Source organism: Trichomycterus rosablanca, chromosome 6 (assembly GCF_030014385.1).
Source record: "Trichomycterus rosablanca isolate fTriRos1 chromosome 6, fTriRos1.hap1, whole genome shotgun sequence".
Classification (NCBI taxonomy): domain Eukaryota; kingdom Metazoa; phylum Chordata; class Actinopteri; order Siluriformes; family Trichomycteridae; genus Trichomycterus; species Trichomycterus rosablanca.
The window spans coordinates 3,807,900-3,832,797 of NC_085993.1; the positions used below are offsets into that span (position 1 = coordinate 3,807,900).

The 24,898-nt window shown below is 42.5% G+C and overlaps 2 protein-coding genes across 3 annotated transcripts; both read right to left on the bottom strand.

The window, feature by feature from the left end:
• Positions 1-8,938: 8,938 nt before the first annotated feature.
• On the bottom strand, positions 8,939-19,834 carry ssb (small RNA binding exonuclease protection factor La). 2 transcript variants are annotated; one of them, XM_062997286.1, is made up of 12 exons: positions 19,744-19,834; positions 17,709-17,765; positions 17,417-17,520; positions 16,755-16,929; positions 16,463-16,570; positions 15,421-15,524; positions 14,700-14,771; positions 14,575-14,617; positions 12,911-13,048; positions 12,366-12,558; positions 12,118-12,246; positions 8,939-10,672 (listed from the first exon to the last, which is right to left on the bottom strand). In XM_062997286.1, the coding sequence occupies exons 2-12, from the start codon at positions 17,763-17,765 to the stop codon at positions 10,581-10,583; spliced, it is 1,215 nt and encodes a 404-aa protein (XP_062853356.1). In that variant the 5' UTR covers positions 19,744-19,834; the 3' UTR covers positions 8,939-10,580. The 2 variants fall into 2 exon arrangements, with proteins under 2 accessions (XP_062853356.1, XP_062853355.1); XM_062997285.1 differs by having other exon boundaries at positions 12,106-12,246.
• Positions 19,835-20,878: 1,044 nt separating this feature from the next.
• Positions 20,879-24,297, bottom strand: phospho2 (phosphatase, orphan 2). Its single transcript, XM_062996524.1, has 2 exons — positions 24,244-24,297; positions 20,879-22,930 (listed from the first exon to the last, which is right to left on the bottom strand). Exon 2 carries the CDS (start codon positions 22,922-22,924, stop codon positions 22,208-22,210), a length of 717 nt encoding a protein of 238 aa, XP_062852594.1. The 5' UTR covers positions 22,925-22,930; positions 24,244-24,297; the 3' UTR covers positions 20,879-22,207.
• Between the last annotated feature and the right edge of the window lie 601 nt (positions 24,298-24,898).

Sequence of the window (24,898 nt, forward strand, 5' to 3'; positions counted from 1 at the left end):
CACATCCACACACACACCCATGCATGTACACACACACCCACACACGTACACACATACACACACATCCACACATGTACACACATATCCACACGTACACACACATCCACTCACCTACACACACATCCACACACGTACACACACATCCACACAAATCCACGCATGCACACATACACCCACACACGTACACACACATCCACACACGTACACACATCCACACATGTACACACACACCCACCCACTTACACATACATTCACACACATCCACACATGCACACACACACCCATGCATGTACACACACCCACACACGTACACACATACACACACATGCACACACATCCACACATGTACACACATATCCACACGTACACACACACCCACTCACCTACACACACATCCACACACGTACACACACATCCACACACATCCACGCATGCACACATACACCCACACACGTACACACACATCCACACATCCACACATGTACACACACATACACACACATCCACACATGTACACACACATACACACAAGTACACACACATCCACACATGTACACACACATACACACAAGTACACACACAGCCACACATGTACACACACATACACACACGTACACACACATCCACGCATGCACACATACACCCACACACGTACACACACATCCACACACGTACACACACACCCACACACCTACACACACATCCACACACATACACACACACCCACCCATTTACACATACATTCACACACATGGGAAAATCTCCCATACACATACACATGAACTCCCACATACATGCACACACACAAACTTACATACAAAAGTAAAAACACACACTCATACACAAGACTTACATACACACACAATTAAACACACACAGTTACACACACACACCCAGACACCTGCACACACAAACACACACACAAACTTACCTACATACATTCACACACCCACATACACACACAAACACACACACAAACTCACCTACATACATTCACTCACCCCCACATGTACACACACACACAAACATACACATAGACACACAAAAACTCCCCCATACACACACACACACACACACACACACAAACTGACATACATACATTCACACACACCCACACATGTACACACACACAAACACACACACACACAAACATATACATAGACACACAAAAACTCCCACATTACATGCACACACACAATTACACACACACAGTTAAACACACACCTACACACACCCACACACATTGCACACACAAACTCACCCACTTACATTCCCACACCCACACACGTACACACAAAAACATACAGTCACAAAAACTCCCACATACATGCACACACACCAACTTACACTCTCACATGCACACATAAAAACACTCACATAAAACGTAGATACATACACACACAAATAGAAGCATTATCAGCAATCACACACATTGAAAACAAACAAACACACACACACACACACACACACACACAAACACACACACACACAAACAAACAGAGGTGCAGTCGTTCATCATCTTCACAAACAGCCATGCTGAGAAATCTGAGCACATTTATTCTTGTCAGAAGAAAAACTGAGGAACAAAGAAAGCTCTGTAGAGATCTAAAAGAGAACATCAGAATTGCCGCCTGGGACCACCTCAGACCCCCAAATTCATCTGTACAAACAGTCCTTCAATGTAATGAACATGGAACAGTAGTCTTTCGGTCAAGGATGGAATAAAAACAAAAACTTGTATCTCATTGAGCTTCTGTAGGAGATTTTATTGTGGTGATATCTCTGTGCTCATGTAAATAGGGCTAATTTGACTCTTTGACACAGTCACTATTTAATATCATTTGTTTTTGAAATAGGATGTCCAACAAGCTCATGGTCAGGTGTCTAAATACTTTTGGCCGTAGTGCATCAGAATTTAATCCATTTTTAATTCTTTAAATTGATTCTATATGTTTATTTTGGAACAGACGTGTTTTACTGATTCAGTTCCTTCAGTCGCTGAACCTTCAGGATTTAGCAAGAATGAACGTGCTGATTAAACGTTTTCTTATTCGCAGCCAATCAGAACACGGCTGCTCTCATTGGTGGTCGTCATGGTGACAGCAGTTGTGCAATGGTACGTGACGCTGGTTGTAAACAGCTGAGATGATATTTGCATGCTACAAGCTAATCACAGCGGACAGCCTTCACAACGCATCAGGGCAACATGGAGGAAACACACACACACACACACACACACACACACACACAGTGACCTTCACATGACCAGTGTGTGCTGCTGTGTGTTAATAAGCACTACATTAAAAGTATATTTTTATCTTTCTACATAGACCGATCAGCCATAACATTAAAATGAATTTTATCATCTCCACTTACCATATAGAAGCACTTTGTACTTCTACAATTACTGACTGTAGTCCATCTGTTTCTCTGCATACTTTGTTAGCCCCCTTTCATGCTGTTCTTCAATGGTCAGGTGGTGGATCATTCTCAGCACTGCAGTGACACTGACATGGTGGTGGTGTGTTAGTGTGTGTTGTGCTGGTATGAGTAGATCAGACACAGCAGCGCTGCTGGAGTTTTTAAATACCGTGTCCACTCACTGTCCACTCTATTAGTCACTCCTACCTAGTTGGTCCACCTTGTAGATGTAAAGTCAGAGACGATCGCTCATCTATTGCTGCTGTTTGAGTTGGTTGTCTTCTAGACCTTCATCAGTGGTCACAGGACGTTCTGGATATTTTTGGTGCAAACACGCCAGGGTCCCATCCCATCTAGCATTGTTGCCACTGCAGTTTCGACTTGCAGTCTTTAACTTTGAGAGAGTGAACAGGTTTCCGTCAGAGCCACCTCGGGGTAAAAGAACAGAAGATGTAGTTAGAATGTGAAATCGTTAAGAGTAAAATGTCAGTTTTACAGAGAGTAGCTTTAGACTCCGACACCCCTAATTATTACAGCATAACTAAGTTAGCTTGTTTAGTTTGAAAAGACTAATCAAAAGCCTGAGTAAATAAATATGTTTTCAATCTAGACTTGAACATCGAGACTGTGTTCGAGTCCCAGACAGAGGCAGGGAGATTATTCCAAAGTTGTGGACATTTGTAAGAAAACAAACCAGCCAGCCGTGATCTTTTTAATTCTAGGAACTATAAGTATCCCTGCATCTTGTGAACAAAGTGACCGTGCTGGGTTGTAGCGATCAGTAAGTTCACTCAGATACTGTGGAGCCAGACCATGTAGCGCTTTATAAGTTAGTAGAAGTATTTTGTAATCAATGCGGAATTTAACTGGCAGCCAGTGTAGAGATGATAGAACAGGTAAAAGTGCTTCCATTCTTGCTTGCTTAAACACTTCAGCTGCTTAACAGTTTAGTGATTCCAGTGCCACTCTTTTTCAACAGGAGACAGGTCTGCAGACAAGCCAGTCCAGCACATCCATCTTCAAGCTGTTTTCAGTGATATAGGTCTAAACAACAGATTTACAATTCTGTTTTTAGTAGCGTTTACTTACGGTCCCAAGGTTGCATTTTATTTATTTTGCTCTTATCAAAATAATAGAAAAGGTTCCAGCTTTAGTCCATGTCATGTTCATAAATATTTAGACTAATTAACAAAAGCTTTAAACAATGCACTTGTACCCCTCCATGTCAATACAATTAAGACAACAGCACAGAGAACCTGTAAAATTAATATAGATCAACATCATTTATACTTCTATCACACACACATACACACACACACACACACACACACACACAGCAGTGACAGTAAGCACTCCCCATTCGTGTGAATGATGAATGAATGTGGTTGTGTATTCTGGGTAAAGATCATTCCATTATGGATATTAGTCCGACCTACAGATAACACCAATATTTCTGTTCATCCACAATCATTAATAACCTCCCAACAGCCACCATCAGCAACCCGGCCACATCATTCATCTCTCTCACACACACACAGCTCGTATACATCATGAGCAGTTTAGAGCTACTGAAGCTGACAGCAGAGGAAAATACAGCCTCAGAAAAAAGGTCTGTTTATCTTCATGAAACCAGTTGGCTTTATTACCCATCATGCACCACCACCAGTCTCACATCACACACTAATAAAACACACCAAGCCGCTCAACACAGACATTCTCAACCTTTTAGTCAAGACTTGATTGATGGTTTTATTTTATTTCTGCATTTTTACCCTTTTCTCCTTATCAAGTCATATCCTATTCCCCAGTTGTATCTCCTATACTGCTGCAGACCTCAACCATGACCACCAGTTAAAGGAAATTGGTACCAGTACCAGCTAAGCGACATCGGAATATTCTTCCAATTTAACAAAAAATTAAAATATTAATGGTCTGGATTAAATTATTCCTAAACTCGGTTTACCTTTACAGGAATCCTGACTGTGGATGCAGCAAGGTGGCACGGTGGCTAGCACTGTTGCCTCACAGCAAGAAGGTCCTGGGTTTGATTCTCAGGTGGAGCGGTCCAAGTCCTTTCTGTGTGGAGTTTGCATGTTCTCCCCGTGTCTGTGTGGGTTTCCTCTGGGGGCTCCCACAGTCCAAAGACGTGCCACTGAGGTGAACCGGGGATGCAAAATGATCCGTGACTGTGTTTGACATTAAAAACTTGAACTGATGAATCTTGGTTAATGAGTGATTTTCTGTCATGTCATGAATGTATCCAAAGTGTGTAAAACATGACGGTAAAATCCTAGTAAAATAAATAAACTGTGGACGCTTCACTGTTCCAGGGTTCTGGAGACCAAACTGGGTTGCCAAACTTGCCATCAATCACGTAGGTTTTTTCCCACGTCCCAAAAACCTCCAGCAAAATGTGTTCTGGCTGTACTGTATTGCCCATGGATACAATCATCATGGACATTGAGGTCACTAGGCCCATCACTAGAGCTAAACGTAAAATATCCTTCAGGAATCTTCAATATATCTCTCCCTCTGCTTTCTCAGATTCTCTTGTTAAAAAGATGTCTGTCTGTCCTGTACTGTCTAGTAATTCATCTGACCTTGTCGATTACTATAATGACATACTCGCCTCATGTCTTGATGAGCTGGCTCCTTTGAGAACCAAATTTGTTTCATTTAGTCATTCCGCACCATGGTACACAATTGAGCTTCACCAAATGAAATCCCGTAAACGCCAGCTTGAAAGACTTTATAAGAAAACCGGTCTAACAGTACATTATCAGATTTATTCTGATTATCTTCAACATTACAAAGACGCTCTTACGGCAGCCCGATCCACTTACTATTCCGAACTCATACATGCTGGATCAACAAATCCTAAGACTCTCTTTTCCACAATAAATAAACTTCTCAAACCAGTTGACAATACTACCAATTCCTTTACAGTTGACAAGTGTAACTCTTACCTCTCATTTTTTCAAACAAAAGTTGAGAATATCCACAATTTTCTGACAGTTTCCCCTGTCATCTCTGTTTCTCCGCCTATCTCATCTCAATTTATTACCCAGCCTCTGTCTCAGTTCTCACCTGTGTCTCATTTGGACCTATCTGAGATCTTAACAGGGATGCGAAGCTCCACTTGTGTTTTGGATCCTGCTCCATCAAAACTTGTTAAGGGTTGTTTTCCAGTTATCTCATCACTTATCACAGAGATAATCAATTCCTCTCTTAGTTCTGGCTCAGTCCCTCAATCACTCAAATTGGCTGCTGTTACTCCCATACTTAAAAAACCTGGACTTGACTCTAACATTATGAGTAACTTTCGGCCCATTTCCAATCTTCCATTTCTGTCGAAAATACTGGAACGTGTTGTTGCCTCACAGCTCAAAGATCACCTAAATTCCAATAATCTATTTGAATCATTTCAGTCTGGTTTCCGCCCCCAGCACAGCACTGAGTCAGCCCTCCTCAAAGTCACAAATGACCTTCTTCTTTCCTCAGACTCTGGACAAATTAATATTCTCGTCCTCCTTGATCTTACTGCAGCTTTTGACACCATTAATCACTCCATTCTTCTGTCCCGCCTTGAATCCTCTGTCAACATCACTGGTACTGCCCTTTTGTGGTTAAGGTCATATCTCGTAAACAGACAACAGTTTGTTAATATCAACAATTGTAGTTCTGCCATTGCTCCACTGTCCCAAGGCGTTCCCCAAGGCTCAGTGTTAGGTCCCCTTTTGTTTATTCTTTATATGCTCCCCCTTGGTGACATCATACGTCGGCATGGTTTACATTTCCACTGCTATGCTGATGATATTCAGCTTTACATCTCCTCCAAATCCATTAATACTGAACTTCACTCCACTCTGACAAATTGCATCACTGAAATGAAATTGTGGATGAAAGCTAATTTCCTCAAATTAAACTGTGAAAAATCAGATATGATCATCGTAGGTCCTACAACCCTGGCAAAAACCACAAAAAATTTTCAAATTACCATTGATAATGACACTTTGTCTCCGTCTTCTAACATCCGAAATCTTGGTGTAATTTTTGATAGCAACCTCTCTTTTGACCGCCATGTAAATCACATCACCAAAACTGCTTTCTTTCATCTAAAAAACATAGCACGTCTACGTCCATCACTCTCCTTTTCTGCCGCCGAAACCTTGATTCATGCTTTTATTACATCCAGAATTGATTATTGCAATAGCATCCTTTATGGTACATCTAACAAAATCCTAAAAAAACTTCAGTATATCCAGAATTCAGCTGCTCGCCTCCTTACTCATACTCGCTCCCGTGATCATATTACACCTGTTCTACAAAAACTTCATTGGCTTCCCGTTGCTCAACGCATTCAATTCAAAATTCTTCTATTCACTCACAAAGCTCTCCATAATCAGGCCCCATCCTACCTCACCGACCTGCTCCATCAGCACATTCCCTCCCGTAGCCTTCGCTCTTCTGAGGCTAACCTACTGTCCATACCCTCTAGGACCAAGCACCGGACCTGGGGTGACAGGGCCTTTTCCATAGCTGCTCCATCTTTATGGAATGCTCTCCCCAAACACCTACGAGATTGTCCTGACCTGTCCAAATTCAAGTCACTTCTCAAAACTCATCTATTCAATATGGCATTTAACTTGTAACAACACGAAATAAATGCTTTTATTTTTGCTATTCTTTTTAATAGTTTTTTATACTTAGATCACGACAGAAATGTGAAGTCCTAGATCCTAAAACTTGTAAAGTTTTCAGTTTCCTGATTGCATGTAAATCTGTCCTGTTTCTGTCTAATTTTAAGAAATTGTTCTATATTTGTTGTTCTCTCTCATAATTTAGCTAATTTTTAATGAACTGTCTTATGCTGCTCTCTTTGTTTTTATCTTAATTATTCTTGATGTTGATGTACTATTTTGATTTTGTACTATGATTTGTATGGTGTATGTACGTATTTGTTTTGATTATTTGTCTTATGTAAAGCGTCTTTGAGTATCTTGAAAAGCGCTATATAAATAAAATGTATTATTATTATTATTATTAAGTAAATGCAGGTGTGTATGTGATACCCTGTAATAGATTAGCTTTGCACCCAGTATTCCTGTGTAGGCTTTGCACACAATGCAACCCTGATCAGGATGAAGCCGCTACTAAAAATAAACAGATAAAACTGTATTTGACAGAGGCATAAAAATGTTAAATATTTAATAATCGAGGTACAGTATTGGTACTCAGCGGGTTTTGGTCACACGACACATCCATCATTTAATCAACACTGACATGATTAGAGTCCGGAACATGATGAGATGATTCAACCTTTTACAGGTTACACAGACATCTGACTAATTAATCAGTAACACCAAGTGGAGCAGTGACAATCACAGACGTACAGGTAAAGACGGCTTTGCATGGCTGTACAATGGATCAGCCGTCTGTTTTTGATGAACACCAGGATGAAATCAAACTGTTCATCTTCTCCTACCAGATTTAAACTTCATGAAACATTTACAGAAGGCTCTGGATGGCACAATGAAGATCATCTCCTTCTCATTCACTTTCAAATAACAGAAAGACTTTCTCCTTAAAGAAGCTCAAACATCCAACCACACACCAGAGACCATTATTGTTTCCATTATTTTGTTTCTCCTAAATGTTGTACATGGAATTATTCCTCATTGATGGAGGATGTATGGAAATTTGACCACCGCTGCAGAGATTTGAGATGTGTATTTGTACAAACCACTTTTCGGAGCAGGAGGGGAAAACCAGGGCTTTTCTAACAAAGCTCACACCAGGTTTAATGTACTTTAACAGAGGACACGGTCTCTTCCTGCACATACCAAAGACCTTCAAGAAAGATCCATCAGGTAACAGTTTTAAGCCAGTTTTAGTACACATAAATCATGTTTTACACTTCGGTTACATTCATGACAGGAACGGTTACTCATTACACAAGGTTATATCGATTAGGTTATACTGTATATGTCTTGGACAATTTAGTGTCTCCAATTCACCTCACTTGCATGTATGTGGACTGTGGGAGGAAACCCACGCAGACATGGGGAGAACATGCAAACTCCACACAGAAAGGACCCGGACTGCCCCACCTGGGGATCAAACCCAGGACCTTCTTGCTGTGAGGCGATAGTGCTACCCACTTAGCCATTCTGCCGCCACAAGTTTAATGTCAAACACTGTCATGGACAATTTTGTATCTCCAATTAACCTCACTTGCATGTCTTTGGACTGTGGGAGAAAACCGGAGCTCCTGGAGGAAACCCACGCAGACACAGGGAGAACATGCAAACTCCGATTGAACCCAGGTGAGGCTGCTAATAAGAGAACATGTGGTACATCACCGCCATCTACTGGCTGATATAGTTAGTAACTTAACATCACTTATAACGTCCTGTTATTCAGGGACAACACATCATCACCACCCGAGCCCATCTCTGGGCCTTTGGTACAACAGGTTTCTGGAATAACCCAAAATGACACACACAAACACAATTAATTTTCTTTTAATATTTTATTGAAATTCAAACTATGAAACGAGGAGCTAAATGCATCAGACATGAAAATCAGTCTTAAAGGTCTGTGGAAACCAAAAGGGAATTAAAATGGCACTTTGGAGTTGGAGGCAGAAGACTCACTCCTCAGTCACACAGAGAGGAAAAAAAAAGCAAAATAAAATGGTTTGCTTAACAGAAACGCTGGGCCTGATAAGCCCCTCTAACATATTCAAACCAGGTTCAACACAACAGATTCTGACTAATAGCCCGACATCACGGCACGCCAACACGATCCTGTCAAACTGGAACCAGACTGGAAGTTCATGAAAGAAAACAAAATCCGGTCTGAACTGGGCAGAGGGCATGATCCACTAGTGCAGAGATAAGTGCTTCTGTGTCCATGTTCACTGAGCTGATGATGGATTACGCTCAGGTGGAGGCTCCACAAACAGAACTGCAGGAACCCCACACAGAGTGAGATGCTGCAGAGGTTCTTGGCAAGTGATTGACAAAGAGAGGTGGAAAAGATGGCCTGCTTTTAGCCACCGATTGGTCAGTGGGAGGCTTTAATTGATCGTCCAATCAGAAACAATCTTATTATATCCCTTTAATTCATGACTTTACCTCAGTGCTTAGTGTAAACTACGAGTTTAAATGCATCCATAGCTAATTTGAATTAAATGAGTACATTCGTAGCATGATCACAACCAAGATGAGTTTACTAACAAGTAAAGGCTTCAACCTATATACACCCAATGGCCAAAAGTATTTGGACACCTGAACATCTTACAGAACATCCCATTGCATCCCATTGACCTGCATGTGATCTTTTTAGCTATAACAGCCACTCTTCTCAGAAAGCTTCTCACAAGACCTATGTCTTGAAGTATGTCTGTGGGAACTTGTGCCCATTCCGTCATTCTGATAGCTGGGCACTGATTTAGTTCATTCCAAAGCTGTTCAATGAAGCTGAGGTCAGGGCTCTGTGCAGGCCTCTTTACAGACCTTGCTTTGTGCATTGGGAAGGGCATTTCCTAAACTGTTGCTGCAAGGGTGGAAGCATCTTCTTTCCTTTATCTCATTGATTTAATGGTACACCAATTAGCAATTGTTGTGGCTAAAACACATTAATTCAAAAATCAGAAAGGACGCCCGAGTACTTTTGTCCACATAGTGTATCTACACATCTGAGCATAAACGAATCTGACAAACTACTTATACTGTGCTCATAAAATCTGCACTGTGTTGATTGAAGCACTACCTTAAAATAAAGAAATTAATGTTGACCGTTCTTAACTCCTTGCCTTGTAATAATCCTGAAATGATAATCACTCAAAATTAGAAATGCACCCGTTCAGGTTCAATCTAGACCTGCTGACCAAACCCTCACCCGGAAACCAAGAGTGGAAGTGGTGAGTTTTTATATAAAAAAAATCTTTTATGCATTATTTAAGGAACCAATATGATTGGATGAGTGGAGAGCTCTGGTCCAGTTTGACTTCTATGTGAAGAAGCTCTGTCAGGACGTACGGATACGCGTGCTTGCAGTTGAAGGAGAACCAACCGTGGGATGTGTTGGGTGACGAGTGGTTGGAAATGAGGGAATATTTACAGTACAGATAAATCAGCCTGGCAGCTCTGGGTTTAGGAACCGTTCTCCTCTTTGACCTGTTTGGACGCTGGTGCGTCAGCGTCTGTGCCGTTAGACTCCAGCGCTCTCTTCTTGGCTGCGGGCTCTACGAGAAGGAAAAGCAGAAATAATATTAGCATGTAAGAAACGCTTGCTAAGTCAGATCCAGACCAAACATTCCTAATGCCTAGTTCACACTACACAATTTTTGCCCTGATTTTCGCTCGCCGACTAGTCGATGCTAGATTTGCCGGCTAGGGAGCAACTCGGCGTTTGCTCGGCGATCAAAACTTGGCTCTAAATCGCGGTGCGAGAACTACTCAACGACTCGATCTGAGCATGTCAGATATCTGGATCCGAGTTGCCCGACTGGCAATGAGTGACATGTCGAACAGCCAATGAGAACGCAAGATACGGTGTGAGGGGAAAAGCAGGGGAGGAGATGTAAAAAGGTGGGACGGGGGAGTAATATTGTTTATATCAGAATACATCAGCACACACACATTTTACAGTATTTCTGACCTGATCGTTCTCTACAAAACACAAACGCTGCACTGCAAAAAATATTTATTAACCTCCAACTCACTACAGAACAATCCATGCTGGTCGTGTTGCCAAATCCACTCAGATTCATTTATTTTCTCTCTTTGATTTTACGCTGCACATCAGCACAAACTTTGATCGATCGCTACTTTTTGACGTGCATGTTTGGACGTGGTGTCATTAAACCCCTCGTCACTTCTCGCGTTTGTTTTCGTGACAAAACGTAGTTCGGGAGACCAGAGAAGCTCGCCCACGATTCCAGTTGGTGATAGATGATGTAGTGTGAAACCCCCTATCACCGATCAGTCGTGTAGTGTGAAATACACGCCGACTTGAAAGACTCCCGATTACAAGAGATCCAGTCGTGTAGTGTGAACTGTACAGCGACCTGGCGACTTGGAAAGGCGTGTAGTGTGAACTTGGCATAAGGCTTTGGGTTGCTCGGCCCACGGCAGCAGGCCGATACGCTGGCCAAACGGTGCACAGTTCTGGCAGAACTCCTCAACAAAGAGCAGTATAGAGAGTAAAAGGACCTGATGAGGAGGAGTCACCTCAGTTCCAAAGCAACACCTACTGTATGGTCTACATGCCAGCACAAGTGGTAAAGCACAGAGAGAGTAGTAAGGTTATCCATTTTACATTTAGCAGACGCTTTTATCCAAAGTGACTTACAGTACTGTGACAGTATACAGTCTAAGCAATCAAGGGCCCAACAGTGGCAACCTGGCAGAGGTGGTGCTTCTGATTACTAGTCCAGAACCTTAACAGACTACAAAATGGCCTTTCCCAAACTGTTGCCACATATTTGGAGGCATATCCTTTATTGTGCATAACTGATTTTATACACCTGATAAAAATGGGTGTCAGTAATTAAAAGGGGTGTCCCAATATTTTTGTTCCTACAGTGTAGCACTGCCTGATGAGCTAAAACTAATATTAGATGTTTACATGTACAACCATTTATTCCAAAGCTAAGGCACCAGCACTCCTCCACACCTGCATCATCACCTTCATCAGCACCATCAGCTTCCTCATCATCACTGTCAAATTTGGTTTTCTTTCCCTGGAACTGCGGCTGATCTCGCCCCCCTCGATCCCTACGGCCGCCCCGACCTCGTCCACGTCCCCGATGACCACCTGCAGGTCAGAAACATGACACAGATCAAAAATGTACCATATTAACCATGTACTGTCCCCTGTTTTTACACACATTCTGACCCTGCACGACTACGTGGTGTAAGCGTGGCACGACGAACCTCGTCCTCCTTTGCGTTTGTTGAGCGACTCCTGCTGACTCTCGATGATCTTCTTCAGTGTCTCCATCTCTGCGTCTCCTTCCAGAACCTCCCACTGAACCTCCTTCTCTTTAATCTTCAGCCCAGAGCCTCCCGCAGCTTCCCGAGCCTTCTGCAGAGCCTCCTTAGCGTCCGAGCGAAACAGGATGGTACCCTGCGGTCAGACAGAGAAAAGGAGGTCAGTGTGCTCACATGTAGGACAAAAAGGAGCTCAGATTTTGGGACCGAGTAGCTTCTTTTGTCTGTTCTATTTACCCCTCATTATTTTAACCCAGTTTGGATATATTCAATTCCCAAGTGCACTATGTAAACCCAACATCCTTTGACACGTCTGAAGCCTCGCGCTGTTTTCTTACAGAGAGCTTTCAAATGTATGGAGGACTACACTATACTCTCTGCATCCCTCCACCACCTCAACAGTAGGAGCCACTGAAGCAGCACTGAAAAGTATAGGTAGTTTAACCCGTAATTTATAAGTTTGTCCCATAATGCACTGCAGTTCTCACCTCCTTAGCTCCTCTGGTGAAGTCGATCCATTTGATCTGAGCGTGTTCGGCGAAGATTTTGTGGAAGTCCTCACGAGAAACCTGATCCAGCACACCTGAGAACTTCAGCACACAGCCTCTCTGCTCCTCCAGAGATTTCTGCAACATGAAGCATTTCACATTACTCATGTAGGACATCTCAAACACAACCGACACCCGCCGGACACAGGAAAGCTGGAGACTAGTGACCACCTCATAATACCTGCCAGCTGTGGAGCTCAACCGGACAGCAGGGGTCGCTGTTGCTGCAGCGATGAGAAGAAACCCTTTGCCACCACCCCTTCATCAGACAGGCCTGACTAATGTTAGTTCAGCGCTTAATGTCAACCACCTTTAGGAACGTCTGATTTCTCTAAACACGTAATAATGACAGAATTCGACCTCGGTGTCACCTCATATATATACCCCAATTAAACAGGCAGTAATGGATTACTGCTTAAACCCACTTGCAGTAAAATGTCCAACAGTTTAGAGCCTCGGCATAGAGCACTGTATGATAACATTTTCTATCAAGAGAACTTTGTCTATATACATGAAATAAAGTTTAAAGCTTTTGATTCCCGCTGTACGATCAGGACATGGACCATCTTCTCACTGCATTCTCGTACTTTAACCTACGTTTTTATTGTGATGACCTGGCACTTGTTAACACTACAGCTCCATCACCGCTGCTCTTGCGCTTTACACCGGACATAGTGCAGTCCTGGGGTTAAAATTCATTGCACAACACTTAAACACAATGTAGCTATGGGAAATATTTAACAAATGGACACAGGCATTCGCAGCTTTGTTCGCAAATTAAAAGTTCAAATGTAGAGAACTTACTGTAAATGAAAAAAAATTCAAGAGGTGCCAATAATTATGCAAGTGTTTATTTTTCAGAATAATTACTTCTTGAGGGATTTTTATCTCTCTGAATAAATGTACTTCAAGTAAAGGTTGGATTGATTTTTCTCGTTTTTTCTCCAGTGTGAAATAAAATTTCTTTAAAGCTTTAGCGCTCATCTTTACCAGGGGTGCCAATACTTGGAGATGACTGTATTTATATAGAACTTTGGAATCAAGCAAAACCAACCACACACTCTCAATAAAACATCAAACACCCTCAACATCTGCTGACCGACTTCTATCGGTCGGCTATCGGAGGGCCTCCTGACCTATTGCTGTACGGTGTGGTTTAACAGCTGCACCTGCGACGAGTGGTGAGGTCGGCAGAACGTGTCACTGGCACAACTCTAACAGACCTCAAAGACATCTACGCTGGACGACTCAAAAAGAAAGCCAGCTGCATTTTAAAAGACCCCCCCCACCCTGGACATAACCTGTTCTCCCCCATGCCCTCTGGAAAGAGACATTGAGCAATCAAAGTCAAAACTAACAGATTAAAAAATAGCTTTTACCCACAAGCAGTCAAATGCTTAGCCCCTCTACCAAACAAATGAGACTGGAGCTATTTATTTATTTGTACATATGTATTTATTGTCAGCTTTATTTATTGACATCTGTTGTACCTGTGCGTGTCCTTGTGACTTAATGGATATATACACTTGCTGTCAATGCAGAGTGCTAAATGGTTTTTCGTTGTTTGAACAATGACAATAAAGATCAATCAAAAATACACTCACCATCTCCTCTTCTTCAGCCTGTTTCTGCTTTTCTTCTTTTTCACTGAAACACAAAAGGTTTCACTCATCAGCCATTCAAACACAGACACGGGTTCTAGAACGATGGTTCTGATGAGAGTTCTCACCTCCTGGCTTTGGCCTTAGCTTGTGCACGACCCTGCTTTCTCTCCTCTGATTTCTTGGTAAAGTAGTCATCCCTAAACAAACAACACAAGCGAATGTTAAACAGGGTGTAGACGCCTTGCTTGGATTGATCTTGGTCACGGCGCCACTATGACCCACCTGCCAAAACTGAAAAAACATGAAAACAATCTGTTCTCTTTAATCTACGTGAACGTCTAACCCTACGAAACCGAGGAACGCGAGTACACGAAACTTAATTCATTTGCATTTTTCTTCCCAATCTAGTTGTGTCCAACTTCTGAGACTATCACATGCCTCAACAACAGAGAGTCACGCTCTACTACACATACCCAAAGTGATTCAACCGGCCAGCAGAGGCAACAACTGAAGGAACCTGTTTGACCTTTCCTCCCTCTGACACAGCCAATCGTCTGTAGCTCTCCAACAGTGTTCAGTGAAAATTTTTGCCTCCCTTTCCATTCTCTGCACTATGTGTGAGAGGCAAAACAGATTTGGGCCTGGCATTCACACAAGCACAACAGGCCGTGTTTTAGGTAGAGGAGATCAAACAAGAAGTCTATTTCTGCTGCTGATGTGATATAGATCAAGCAGTAAGGACATACGTGGTATAAGTGTTGATACATGACTACTACAACAGAGCTGTTCCAATAACATCAAACATTCAAACGTTTCATTTACAAATGACTGTAATGATTGACGTACTTCATCAGGACGATCATGTCGTTCCCATTAAACTGTTTCACGTCGTCTCGGGCGACAAAGGCCTTCGCTGCCTCTTCAGAGTCCAGCACTGCAAAAATAGAACCCTGCAGAGAGCAGCAACAGAAACACACAAGGTCAGATGGTAACAGGCGGATTCGTTTTGAAGCTGCAGTACATAACTGATCTGGTAGGATTTACTCTTCAAGTGGTTCTCGAACCTTCTAATCGACAGGGTCGCAACAGGCTGCACCTTCATGCATCACAAGTCATGAACAGTCCAAAAGTTAAAATGCACTGTGATTATATACTGCAGCTTTAACTTTACAGTGATAATACACTACATGTCCAAAAGTATAATAAAAGTATTATTGATTTTACTTTGTACATAGGTGAACAAATTATTATTTTTATGCATTTTCTCCCCTTTTTCGGCATTCAATTGCCCAATTGCATCGAGCTTCCTCTCCACCAATGCCGATCCCTGCTCTGATTGAGGAGAACGAAGCTAACCTACGCCCCCCTCCGACACGTGGGCAGCAGCCGTATGCATCTTATCACTTACACTTTGACGAGTGCAGTGCAGCTCAGCGTTGTGTACAGAGACACACACCCTGACAACACTCTTTTCTCATCTCTGTGTAGGCACCATCAGCCAGCCAGCCAGCACAGGTCGTAATTGCATCAGTTATGAGAGAGACCCTATCCGGCTTAATCTCACCCATATATGAACAACAGGCCAATCGTTGTTCATGTGGCTGCTCTGCCCAGCCAGCAGGCAAAGATAAGATTCAATACGATGTATCAAGATCCCAGCTCTGGTTCAAGCGTGTGTTTTTACCGCTGCGCCACCTGAGCTGCCTTATTTTTTTTTTTACATAATGGATTTTATACACCATAGAAATGGGTGTGGTCAAAATATTCAAAGCCAATATACAGAAGGGGTGTCTCAATACTTTTGTTGACATAGTGTAAGTGGTGATAATACAGCATCACATTGATAAAGATTTCTAAAAGGTGAAACATAATAAAGCAAGAATCTTACTTTAAAGGTCTTCAGCGGACCTTTCCTCATGTGAATGTTCTCCACGTGTCCTTTATCAGAGAGCCAGTCTATGATACTATCCAGGGTCGTGTCCAGGGGAAAACCTTTCTGTAGAACAATCACAATCCAACATTAGCAAGATGTAAAGGACTCTGATCCTCAAAAGTTTATAATCATTGCTCATTAAAATGTGCAAGCACTGAGGTGTGGAGCCACTTGGCATCAGTATGGAGTCGGACTACAAGCAGCCTCTGAATCCTTAAGCTAATTGTTGTTGTCTGGAGCCACTCACCATGTAGATAGATTTGTGTTTAAGAGCGTCTTTGTACTCCTCGTTGTGTTCTGGTAAAGGCTTGCCCAGGCACCGTCTGACTTTGGTCTGATCCTCGCTGAGCTCCAGCAGGCCAGTCTTCGACTTCTTCAGAGACTCCACAATGACTGCAGCATCTGTGGTCAAACTCTTCAGTCTGTGGAGAGAACCCAGAGTCAGACTGAGATCACATGGAGCCTGATGTTTTAGCACAGACGCCAAGCTTCCTCTCTAGTGGAACTGAACAAGATCTACAAGGTCTGCTGGTGGAGAGCTTGCTGTACTGAACCAGGGTTCTCTAGATCAACGTAAAGCAGCATTCCTATAGAGACTGGCGCAGCAGAGCAGTTGGTTGTGAACACCAAAATCACTCACAGTGACAAATCATTTAGAAACAAATCAAATCCCCAGCTGAGCCCTGGTGTAACCAGGCCAGAATAAAGAGGAACCCACAAAATTTGGCTCTGTTACTTAAATCACACTCATAAAATTTACAAAGAGTGACTTTTTGTTATCAGAATTTCACATACTGTCCCAACTTTTTTTGAAATTCATGTTTGTATTACAGGGCACCACGGTTCAATTTGAGAAATTCACCCACACTCACATATAGCAAACTGAACAAAACTGTGTGTCCTGTGTACCTGTTAAATTTGAGCATGGTTTCCAGAGTAACCCAGCCATCATCTAGCTGGATCTGCTCCTTCAGGAACCGGTCTCGAGGAAGATTGTGGTCTCCAAAATAATACTGCAAAAACACAAGATGATAATTATTCAATTTACTGCGCATCAGTAAGTAAAGAGAGAAGTAGGGCAGTTCAGGTGGCAGAGAGGTGAAATTCACTAGCCCACCAGTGCTGAGATCTTGAGTTCAAATCGAGATGGGAGCAAGATCGTTTTGGCTGGACTAGATTGTGTAAAAGGAGGTAAACACACCTCTATCTGTTCGGCCACCTTCTTCTCCAGAGAGGTCATTTCTCTTTCTTCACCCATCTAGAAAACAAAACAAAAAAGAAACCATTAGAAGAACCAACGGAAAGTGTCTTTAGAAAGATGTCAGGCTACCACAAGCTACAAGAAGACTTTATTACTATAGTGTAGTATCTACAAACTCAGGAACTATTCTGTATAAGCAGAACACCATACTAGCAAAACATAATGGTGGTGGAGCAGGAGATGCAATCTATCATACACTCACACTAGATGTTTAACTGGGTTAGGTTCTGGTGACTAAATGTCACACCATGTAAGACCTTTCCACTTATTTATTAAGCCCTTAGCCCCTGTGGATCAAGGCATCATCATCATAAAGATATCACTCCCACCAGAAAAAAAATGACCTAAACTGTAAGACACACAAACAGGAATTTAAAGCTACTGTGGGCAAATGTTCCCAAATACAAAAAGTTAAACATGAGGAAACTGTGCCTGGTGTGATAGACGCATCAAGAACAGCACAACCACCTGAACCTTTAGGGTGCTTCTAGCAGCATAATGGTAGCCTAGTGGGTAGTGCATTGGGCCATCAGTCGATAGACAGATGGTTTAAATCCAGGCTCTGCTATGCCCCTGTTGGGCCCTTGAACAAGGACCTTAATCCTTAATTCTTTTAATGGTGTGAGGAATTCAAGCAGGGTTTGAAAGCCGGTATAACATTGCGGACCATGTGCTGTCCTTCATGTCAACGCCCGACCGTCTTATATTGGCACTTTCAGCATGTTTAGCACCAGTCATGTTAAACTGGATCCATGCACACAGTGAGTTTGATGCACTTCAATGGCCTCCACTGGCGCCGGATCAAAATCCACTTGGTTGTGTCTGACATGTGGTAGAACTCAACCCCCCACCCCCACATTGGCTGCACTTGCCAGGTCGTTATTATTGTATAACAATATTTTTGTTAAGTAAAATATTAAAATAACTAAAACTGTGCATTGAAAATACCAGAGCCAGGAATCTGGACTTTGAAGTCTATTGTAGATGATTTTGCTGAGTGCAAGGCACGCTGCATTAACTACTCAGTGAGTACCTTTAATTCATTCTGACCACCATACAGCCTTTATGTATATACTGTATATATATATGTGTGTGTGTGTATAAATATACATATAATTTGTTGAGGGGGCCCCAATTTTTTTGCAGTGGGGCCCATGAGCTCCTAGTTATGCCAAAAAGTTAAATTTCATGCTGCAATCATCTCAACATGGACCAAAAACTCCTAAAACTTTCCTACAGCTTGTGGAATCCATGCCACTAATACCCGAATCTGTTCTGAGAGGAAAGAGGGTTAAATGCTTCATATGGTGTTCCTAATAAAGTGGCCTCATGGTGGATTATATTACTATTCAGATTGTGTCCCAGGACTGATAAAGAAGCTGATTTTAAATGTTCTAGAGGTTTTAAATGGGAGTTTTGGGGTAAATAGAACCGTTCTGAATAAATTAATAAAGCACGCTGTCTGTGCATGGACTGCGGAAACCACGCTCTGTTCTCGCGAGAACACGAAGAGCGCCGGCGAGATTTGGATTTAACTCATTCAACTACTTTTAAGTGATAAAATATGTGAAAATCCGTTTTCTCTTGTGTTTTTCTTACCTGTTGTTATTAAATACTGTTTTGTTACAAGCATGGGATAAAATTAAGAAGGTAAAACGTGTATTACTGGATCACGGCACGTTTTTGTGCTGCTACTAAACCTATGTGGGTTTAGTTATCTATATAATAAACAGGCTAACCTTTACTATTGTATTAATTGTATATAATAAATGATTAATGCTCATTAAAATGATAATAGTATTAAATAAATGAAAACACGCAGGCCATGCTGTATGATGTTCATATTAAACAGCACATGTGTAATACATCATACAACACCATGTAAACAGTCCATACTTACATCAAAACAACACTACACACACCTTAACAATAATCATTAGTCATTCACGTAACATTTCATGATTTAAAGACTCACTTTTATATGGTTTACTCTGTCTGAACTGGGAATCTGCGACTGCGCTTCTCTCACGTTTCTAGCATGGAGGTACTAGCTTCCAGATACAACTTCTACACGTGTGCGCATGCGCGATTTACGTCACGTCTTTACCAACCAGAGGATTATGGGAGTTTGAGTTCGGAAGATGGACCTTTTGTAGTCTAGTGGGCTTAAGCAGACATACACCATTAAAAAAAGCACATATCGCAGCTCATTTCACACCTATAAATTTATTTCCACATAAATGATCAGAAGATTAAACCTAGGTCCCTGGAAAAAACGTAGATGTCTGGCACCCATACTTACCTCTCAGCAAATGTGGCACTTACCAAAACACACAGATGTATTTTACAGCAATCAATCCACCTTCTGCATGGTTCTGGAATGTGAGAGGTAGTTGATGTATTTACAGTTAAGTCCACATGTATCTATTCCCTCGGCTGCTCCCGTTAGGGGTCGCCGGCGGATCGTGATCCGCATTATTGATTTGGCACAGTTTTTACGCCAGATGCCCGTCCTGACACGACCCTCCCTATTTATCCGGGCTTGGGACCGGCACTACAATCCACTGGTTTATGCATCCTAGCGACTCGGTACCTATAGCACAATTCAGTGTCTCCAATTATCCTGTCTGCATTTTTTTGGACTGTGGGAGGAAACTGGAGCTCCGGAGGAAACCCACGCAGACACGGGAAGGACGTGCAAACTCCGCACAGAAAGGACCCGGACTGCCCCGCCTGGGGATCGAACTCAGGACCTTCTTGCTGTGAGGCGACAGTGCTACACACTTAGCCACCGTCCAGTTAAGTACACATAAACACAGTAAAGATTTAAACTTAGAGTCTTAGAACCCTGGAACTGTACTGCACTCCAATTTGCTCCAGACAGTGGTGGCAGATTAGGGGTAAGGTACTGGACTAGAGATGCTGAGTTGACTAGGTTGCTGGTTCAAGCCCCACCATCGCCAAGCAGCCACTATTGTGCCCCTAAACAAGGCCCTTAACTCTACAATGCTAAATGCCACTGCAGCATTTACACTACCTGCTGTACCATAATACGTTATTTTTTTGGCCTCCACGTTTCTCTGTTTGACCAATAATAAGACACCAGTGTACACATCTGGAAGGATAATTTATTAAACATCAGCTTCATTTTATACATGTTGTAGCTCCTACTGCTCCTGAGTTTTATCCCTGAGATCAACAATCACTGCCAGAGACGTATCATCTTAAATACAGAGAGGAAGAAAGTGATTAGCAAATAGGAGTTTATTTATTTAACAGGGGTCTCACTATATTCCTTCATAAACAGTCCACAGAGTGACCATATAATTGTAGAAAGCATCAGAAATGCTAGGGTGGCGCAGTGGCTAGCCCATCGGTGCTGAGAGCTTGAGCTCGAGTTCAAATCTTAGCTCTGCTATCAGCCGTCTGATTGAATTCTGATTGAATTCTATAAATTCTTGCTGTTGGCTGGTGGGGGTAATTATATTTTGGGCTACTGACTCCACAAACATTGCTCATGTTCGCTTTGTAAAGTGAATTTTGTTTAATAATGTAAAATCATTAGATATGATGAATATGTGATAACAGACAATAGGGGGCAAATACTTTTTCACACAAGTGCACATTAAATTAGATCTGATCAAGAGTATCAGACAGAAGCTGGGAACTGGCCTGGTAATCAGAAGCACATCGAAGCATTCCTTCTTCACTCAGTTGTTAAAACACTATATGGTCAAAAGTATGTGGACACCTGACCATGACCATTTGGACATCCCATTCCAAAACTGACTATAGGCATTATTATTATAGAGTTGGCCCCCTTTGTGGGTATAACAGTACCCACTCCTCTAGAAAGGCCTTCCACTAGATAGAATGCCTTTGTGTGCCATATATACTGTACATATACTGTACATGTGTACAGTACAACGAAATTCCTTTTTCATGTATTCAAGCTCATTTGGAAGCTGGGGTCAGACTGCAAGATCAGCCATTGTACAGCACCCCTGGAGCAGAAAGGGTTAAGGGCCTTGCTCAAGGGCCCAACAGTGGCTGAATGGCAGAGCTGGGATTTGCCCTCTCAACCTTTCGTTTGGTGGCCCGATGCACAACCCACCATGCTACCATGCTGCCTTGTGGTAGATTGTGTGCAGATTGAGGAGAGTGTGCAGGAATTTGTGTTTGATCGGTCAAATAAGCACTTTGTGAGGTCAGGCACCAATGTGGGACGTCATCCCAGGTGTCCAAGGTTGATGTCAGGGCTCTGTGCAGGCCACTGAGGTCCCTCCACTACACACTCATCAGATTATGTCTTTATGAACAGAAAATCGACATACAAATTATTTTATTTTAATTTTGTTAGCACTGGGTTTGGTTGAAACACCTAAACTCAGTAATTAGGTGGGGTGTCCACAAACATTTGGCCATGCAGTGTAAACAGATTAAATAACTGCTCTCAGCTGTGAGAGAATCTCAGCACCGCTGCTCCAGGGTATGACCTGGGCCTTCAGAGCATCATTTTCCATTTTGTCGAGCAGTTTTTCAAGGCTGAACCCCCTCCGTGGCATCGCCATGTCACCCTCGTGTAAAACCCTGATGGGACAGAGATCGTTACTGCCGTCCCCGATGTAACAGACGGTTTGGTAGTGGACACCAGCGTCGATCTGGTTGGCTCTGAAATCCTTCACCACCTTCTGCTTGCACATGTTCACTGGACAGCGCTCACAGCTGTGTGCATGGAAGCACTGGACCTGGATGTAGCCACGCTGGTCCACGTGGGCCGGGTTGGTGAAAACGTGATCAACGGCAGACGTCACCCCGGCGGCATCCAAGATCCACTGGATGAAGAGTGTGTTGGAATCAGAGACGATGATGCAGTCAATGTGGCTCTTGTTCTGTGAGATGAACTTCAGCAGCTCGATCATTCCTTCAGTGAATGGGAGCGTCTGCATGACCGCCCGGATGGCGTCCGGGCCGACGGATTGCTCCCCGATGTACGCCAGCACTCGGCCCATGTACTCTGTCCAGCGGCCTCTCTGGTACGAGTCCTGAAGCCAGTCGGGTAAACTCTGATCAGGGGCGCATCGCACCACCCAGGTGTCACTGTTTCCATCCACCAATGTGTGATCAAAGTCAAACACCACCAACAACTTCTTCATCTTGACCTGGAAACACATTCAAGTTTAAAAAGTTGTAACAGCAGTTACACTGTACAATGAAATACTTACTTTGCTTGTCCTCCAAACGTCAATAGTAAGTATATACATACACCGACCAGGCATAACATTACGAGCACTGACAGGTGAAGTGAATAAGTGATTATCTCATCACGGCTCCTGTTAGTGGGGGGGATATATTAGGCAGCAAGTGAACATTTTATCCTCAAAGTTGATGTTAGAAGCGGACAAAATAAACAATAATAATAATAATAATAATAATAATAATAATACATTCAACTTATATACATAGTAGTTACAGTCAAGAACAACAATCAAATAAAAACACGAGAATGAAAGTGTTGAGTAAACAAAAACGTTTTAAGAAGAGATTTAAACTCAGAGAGAGAGGAAGAGAGACGAAGAGGGAGAGGAAGAGAGTTCCACAGTGTCGGGGCAGCAACACTAAATGATCTACCACCCATGGTGGTCAACCTAAACCTGGGTATAACAAGGAGACCAGCATCAAAGGATCTTAGCCTGCGGGAAGGGACATAGCGATGTAAAACAAGGGCCAAATTGTGATGGCTAGATGACTGGGTCAGAGCATCTCCAAAACTGCAGCTCTTGTGGGGTGTTCCCGGTCTGCAGTGGTCAGCATCTATCAAAAGTGGTCCAAGGAAGGAACAGTGGTAAACCGGCGACAGGGTCATGGGCGGCCAAGGCTCACTGATGCACGTGGAGAGCGAAGGCTGGCCCATCCAACAGACGAGCTACTGTAGCTCAAACTGCTGAGGAACTTCATGCTGGTTCTGATAGAAAGGTGTCAGAATACACAGAGCAGCACAGTTACAGGGCTGTTTTTGCAGCAAAGGGGGACCGACACAATATTAGAAGGGTGGTCATAATGTTATGCCTAATCTGTGTATATAAAACAGAATTAAAGGCAGCAATAACAAATAAAATAAGAAACTAGGACAAACTAAAACTAACTAATAAAACTAAACTAAATTACTATAACTAAAAAAGCTAAAACTAATTACTGTACAAGATGAAAAGAATAACTTGTGCCAAAAGGCAAGTAGTCACATGACAGAAATCTGATCATAAACATGCTAAAACAGTAAGATATCCAGCTATACCAACAAGCATCAGCCATCTATTTGGATTTCTCTATTTTTTAAACAAATAGTATTTAATTATGCTCAATTATCAACAGTAAAGGATTCAGCAGTTGGGAAATACCACACAGACTGGCCCTCAGCAAAACAAGAATAAAGGGAACTGGGAATAAAATCTTCAAATGTGATGGTTTGTCTTACCAAACAAAGATCACAACTGTCCAGATTATGATCTTCTCTGTGGTTTTTATGGATGATTCTTATCAAACCTGTTTTGTGGTCCTATAACTACAAAAGAAAAAATTACTAGTTCAAAATTATTATATTACATATTATTATTTATATTATATATCATTATTTATGGGCGGCACGGTGGCTTAGTGGGTAGCGCTGTCGCCTCACAGCAAGAAGGTCCTGGGTTCGATCCCCAGGTGGGGCGGTCCGGGTCCTTTCTGTGTGGAGTTTGCATGTTCTCCCCGTGTCCTCCCACAGTCCAAAAACATGCCACCAGGCTAATTGGAAACTGAACTGTCCTATAAATACCTGGCCGCTAGATGCACAAACCAGTGCATTGTAGTGCCGGTCCCAAGCCCGGATAAAATAGGGAGGGTCGTGTCAGGAAGGACATTCGGCGTAAAAACTGTGCCAAATCAATAAGGATCCGCCGAAGACCCAACCCCGCAACCGAACGGGACAAAGGCCGAGGAAGAACATTATATATATACAGTGTATCACAAAAGTGAGTACACCCCTCACATTTCTGCAGATATTTAAGTATATCTTTTCATGGGACAACACTGACAAAATGAAAAGTAGTCTGTGTGCAGCTTATATATCAGTGTAAATGTATTTTTCC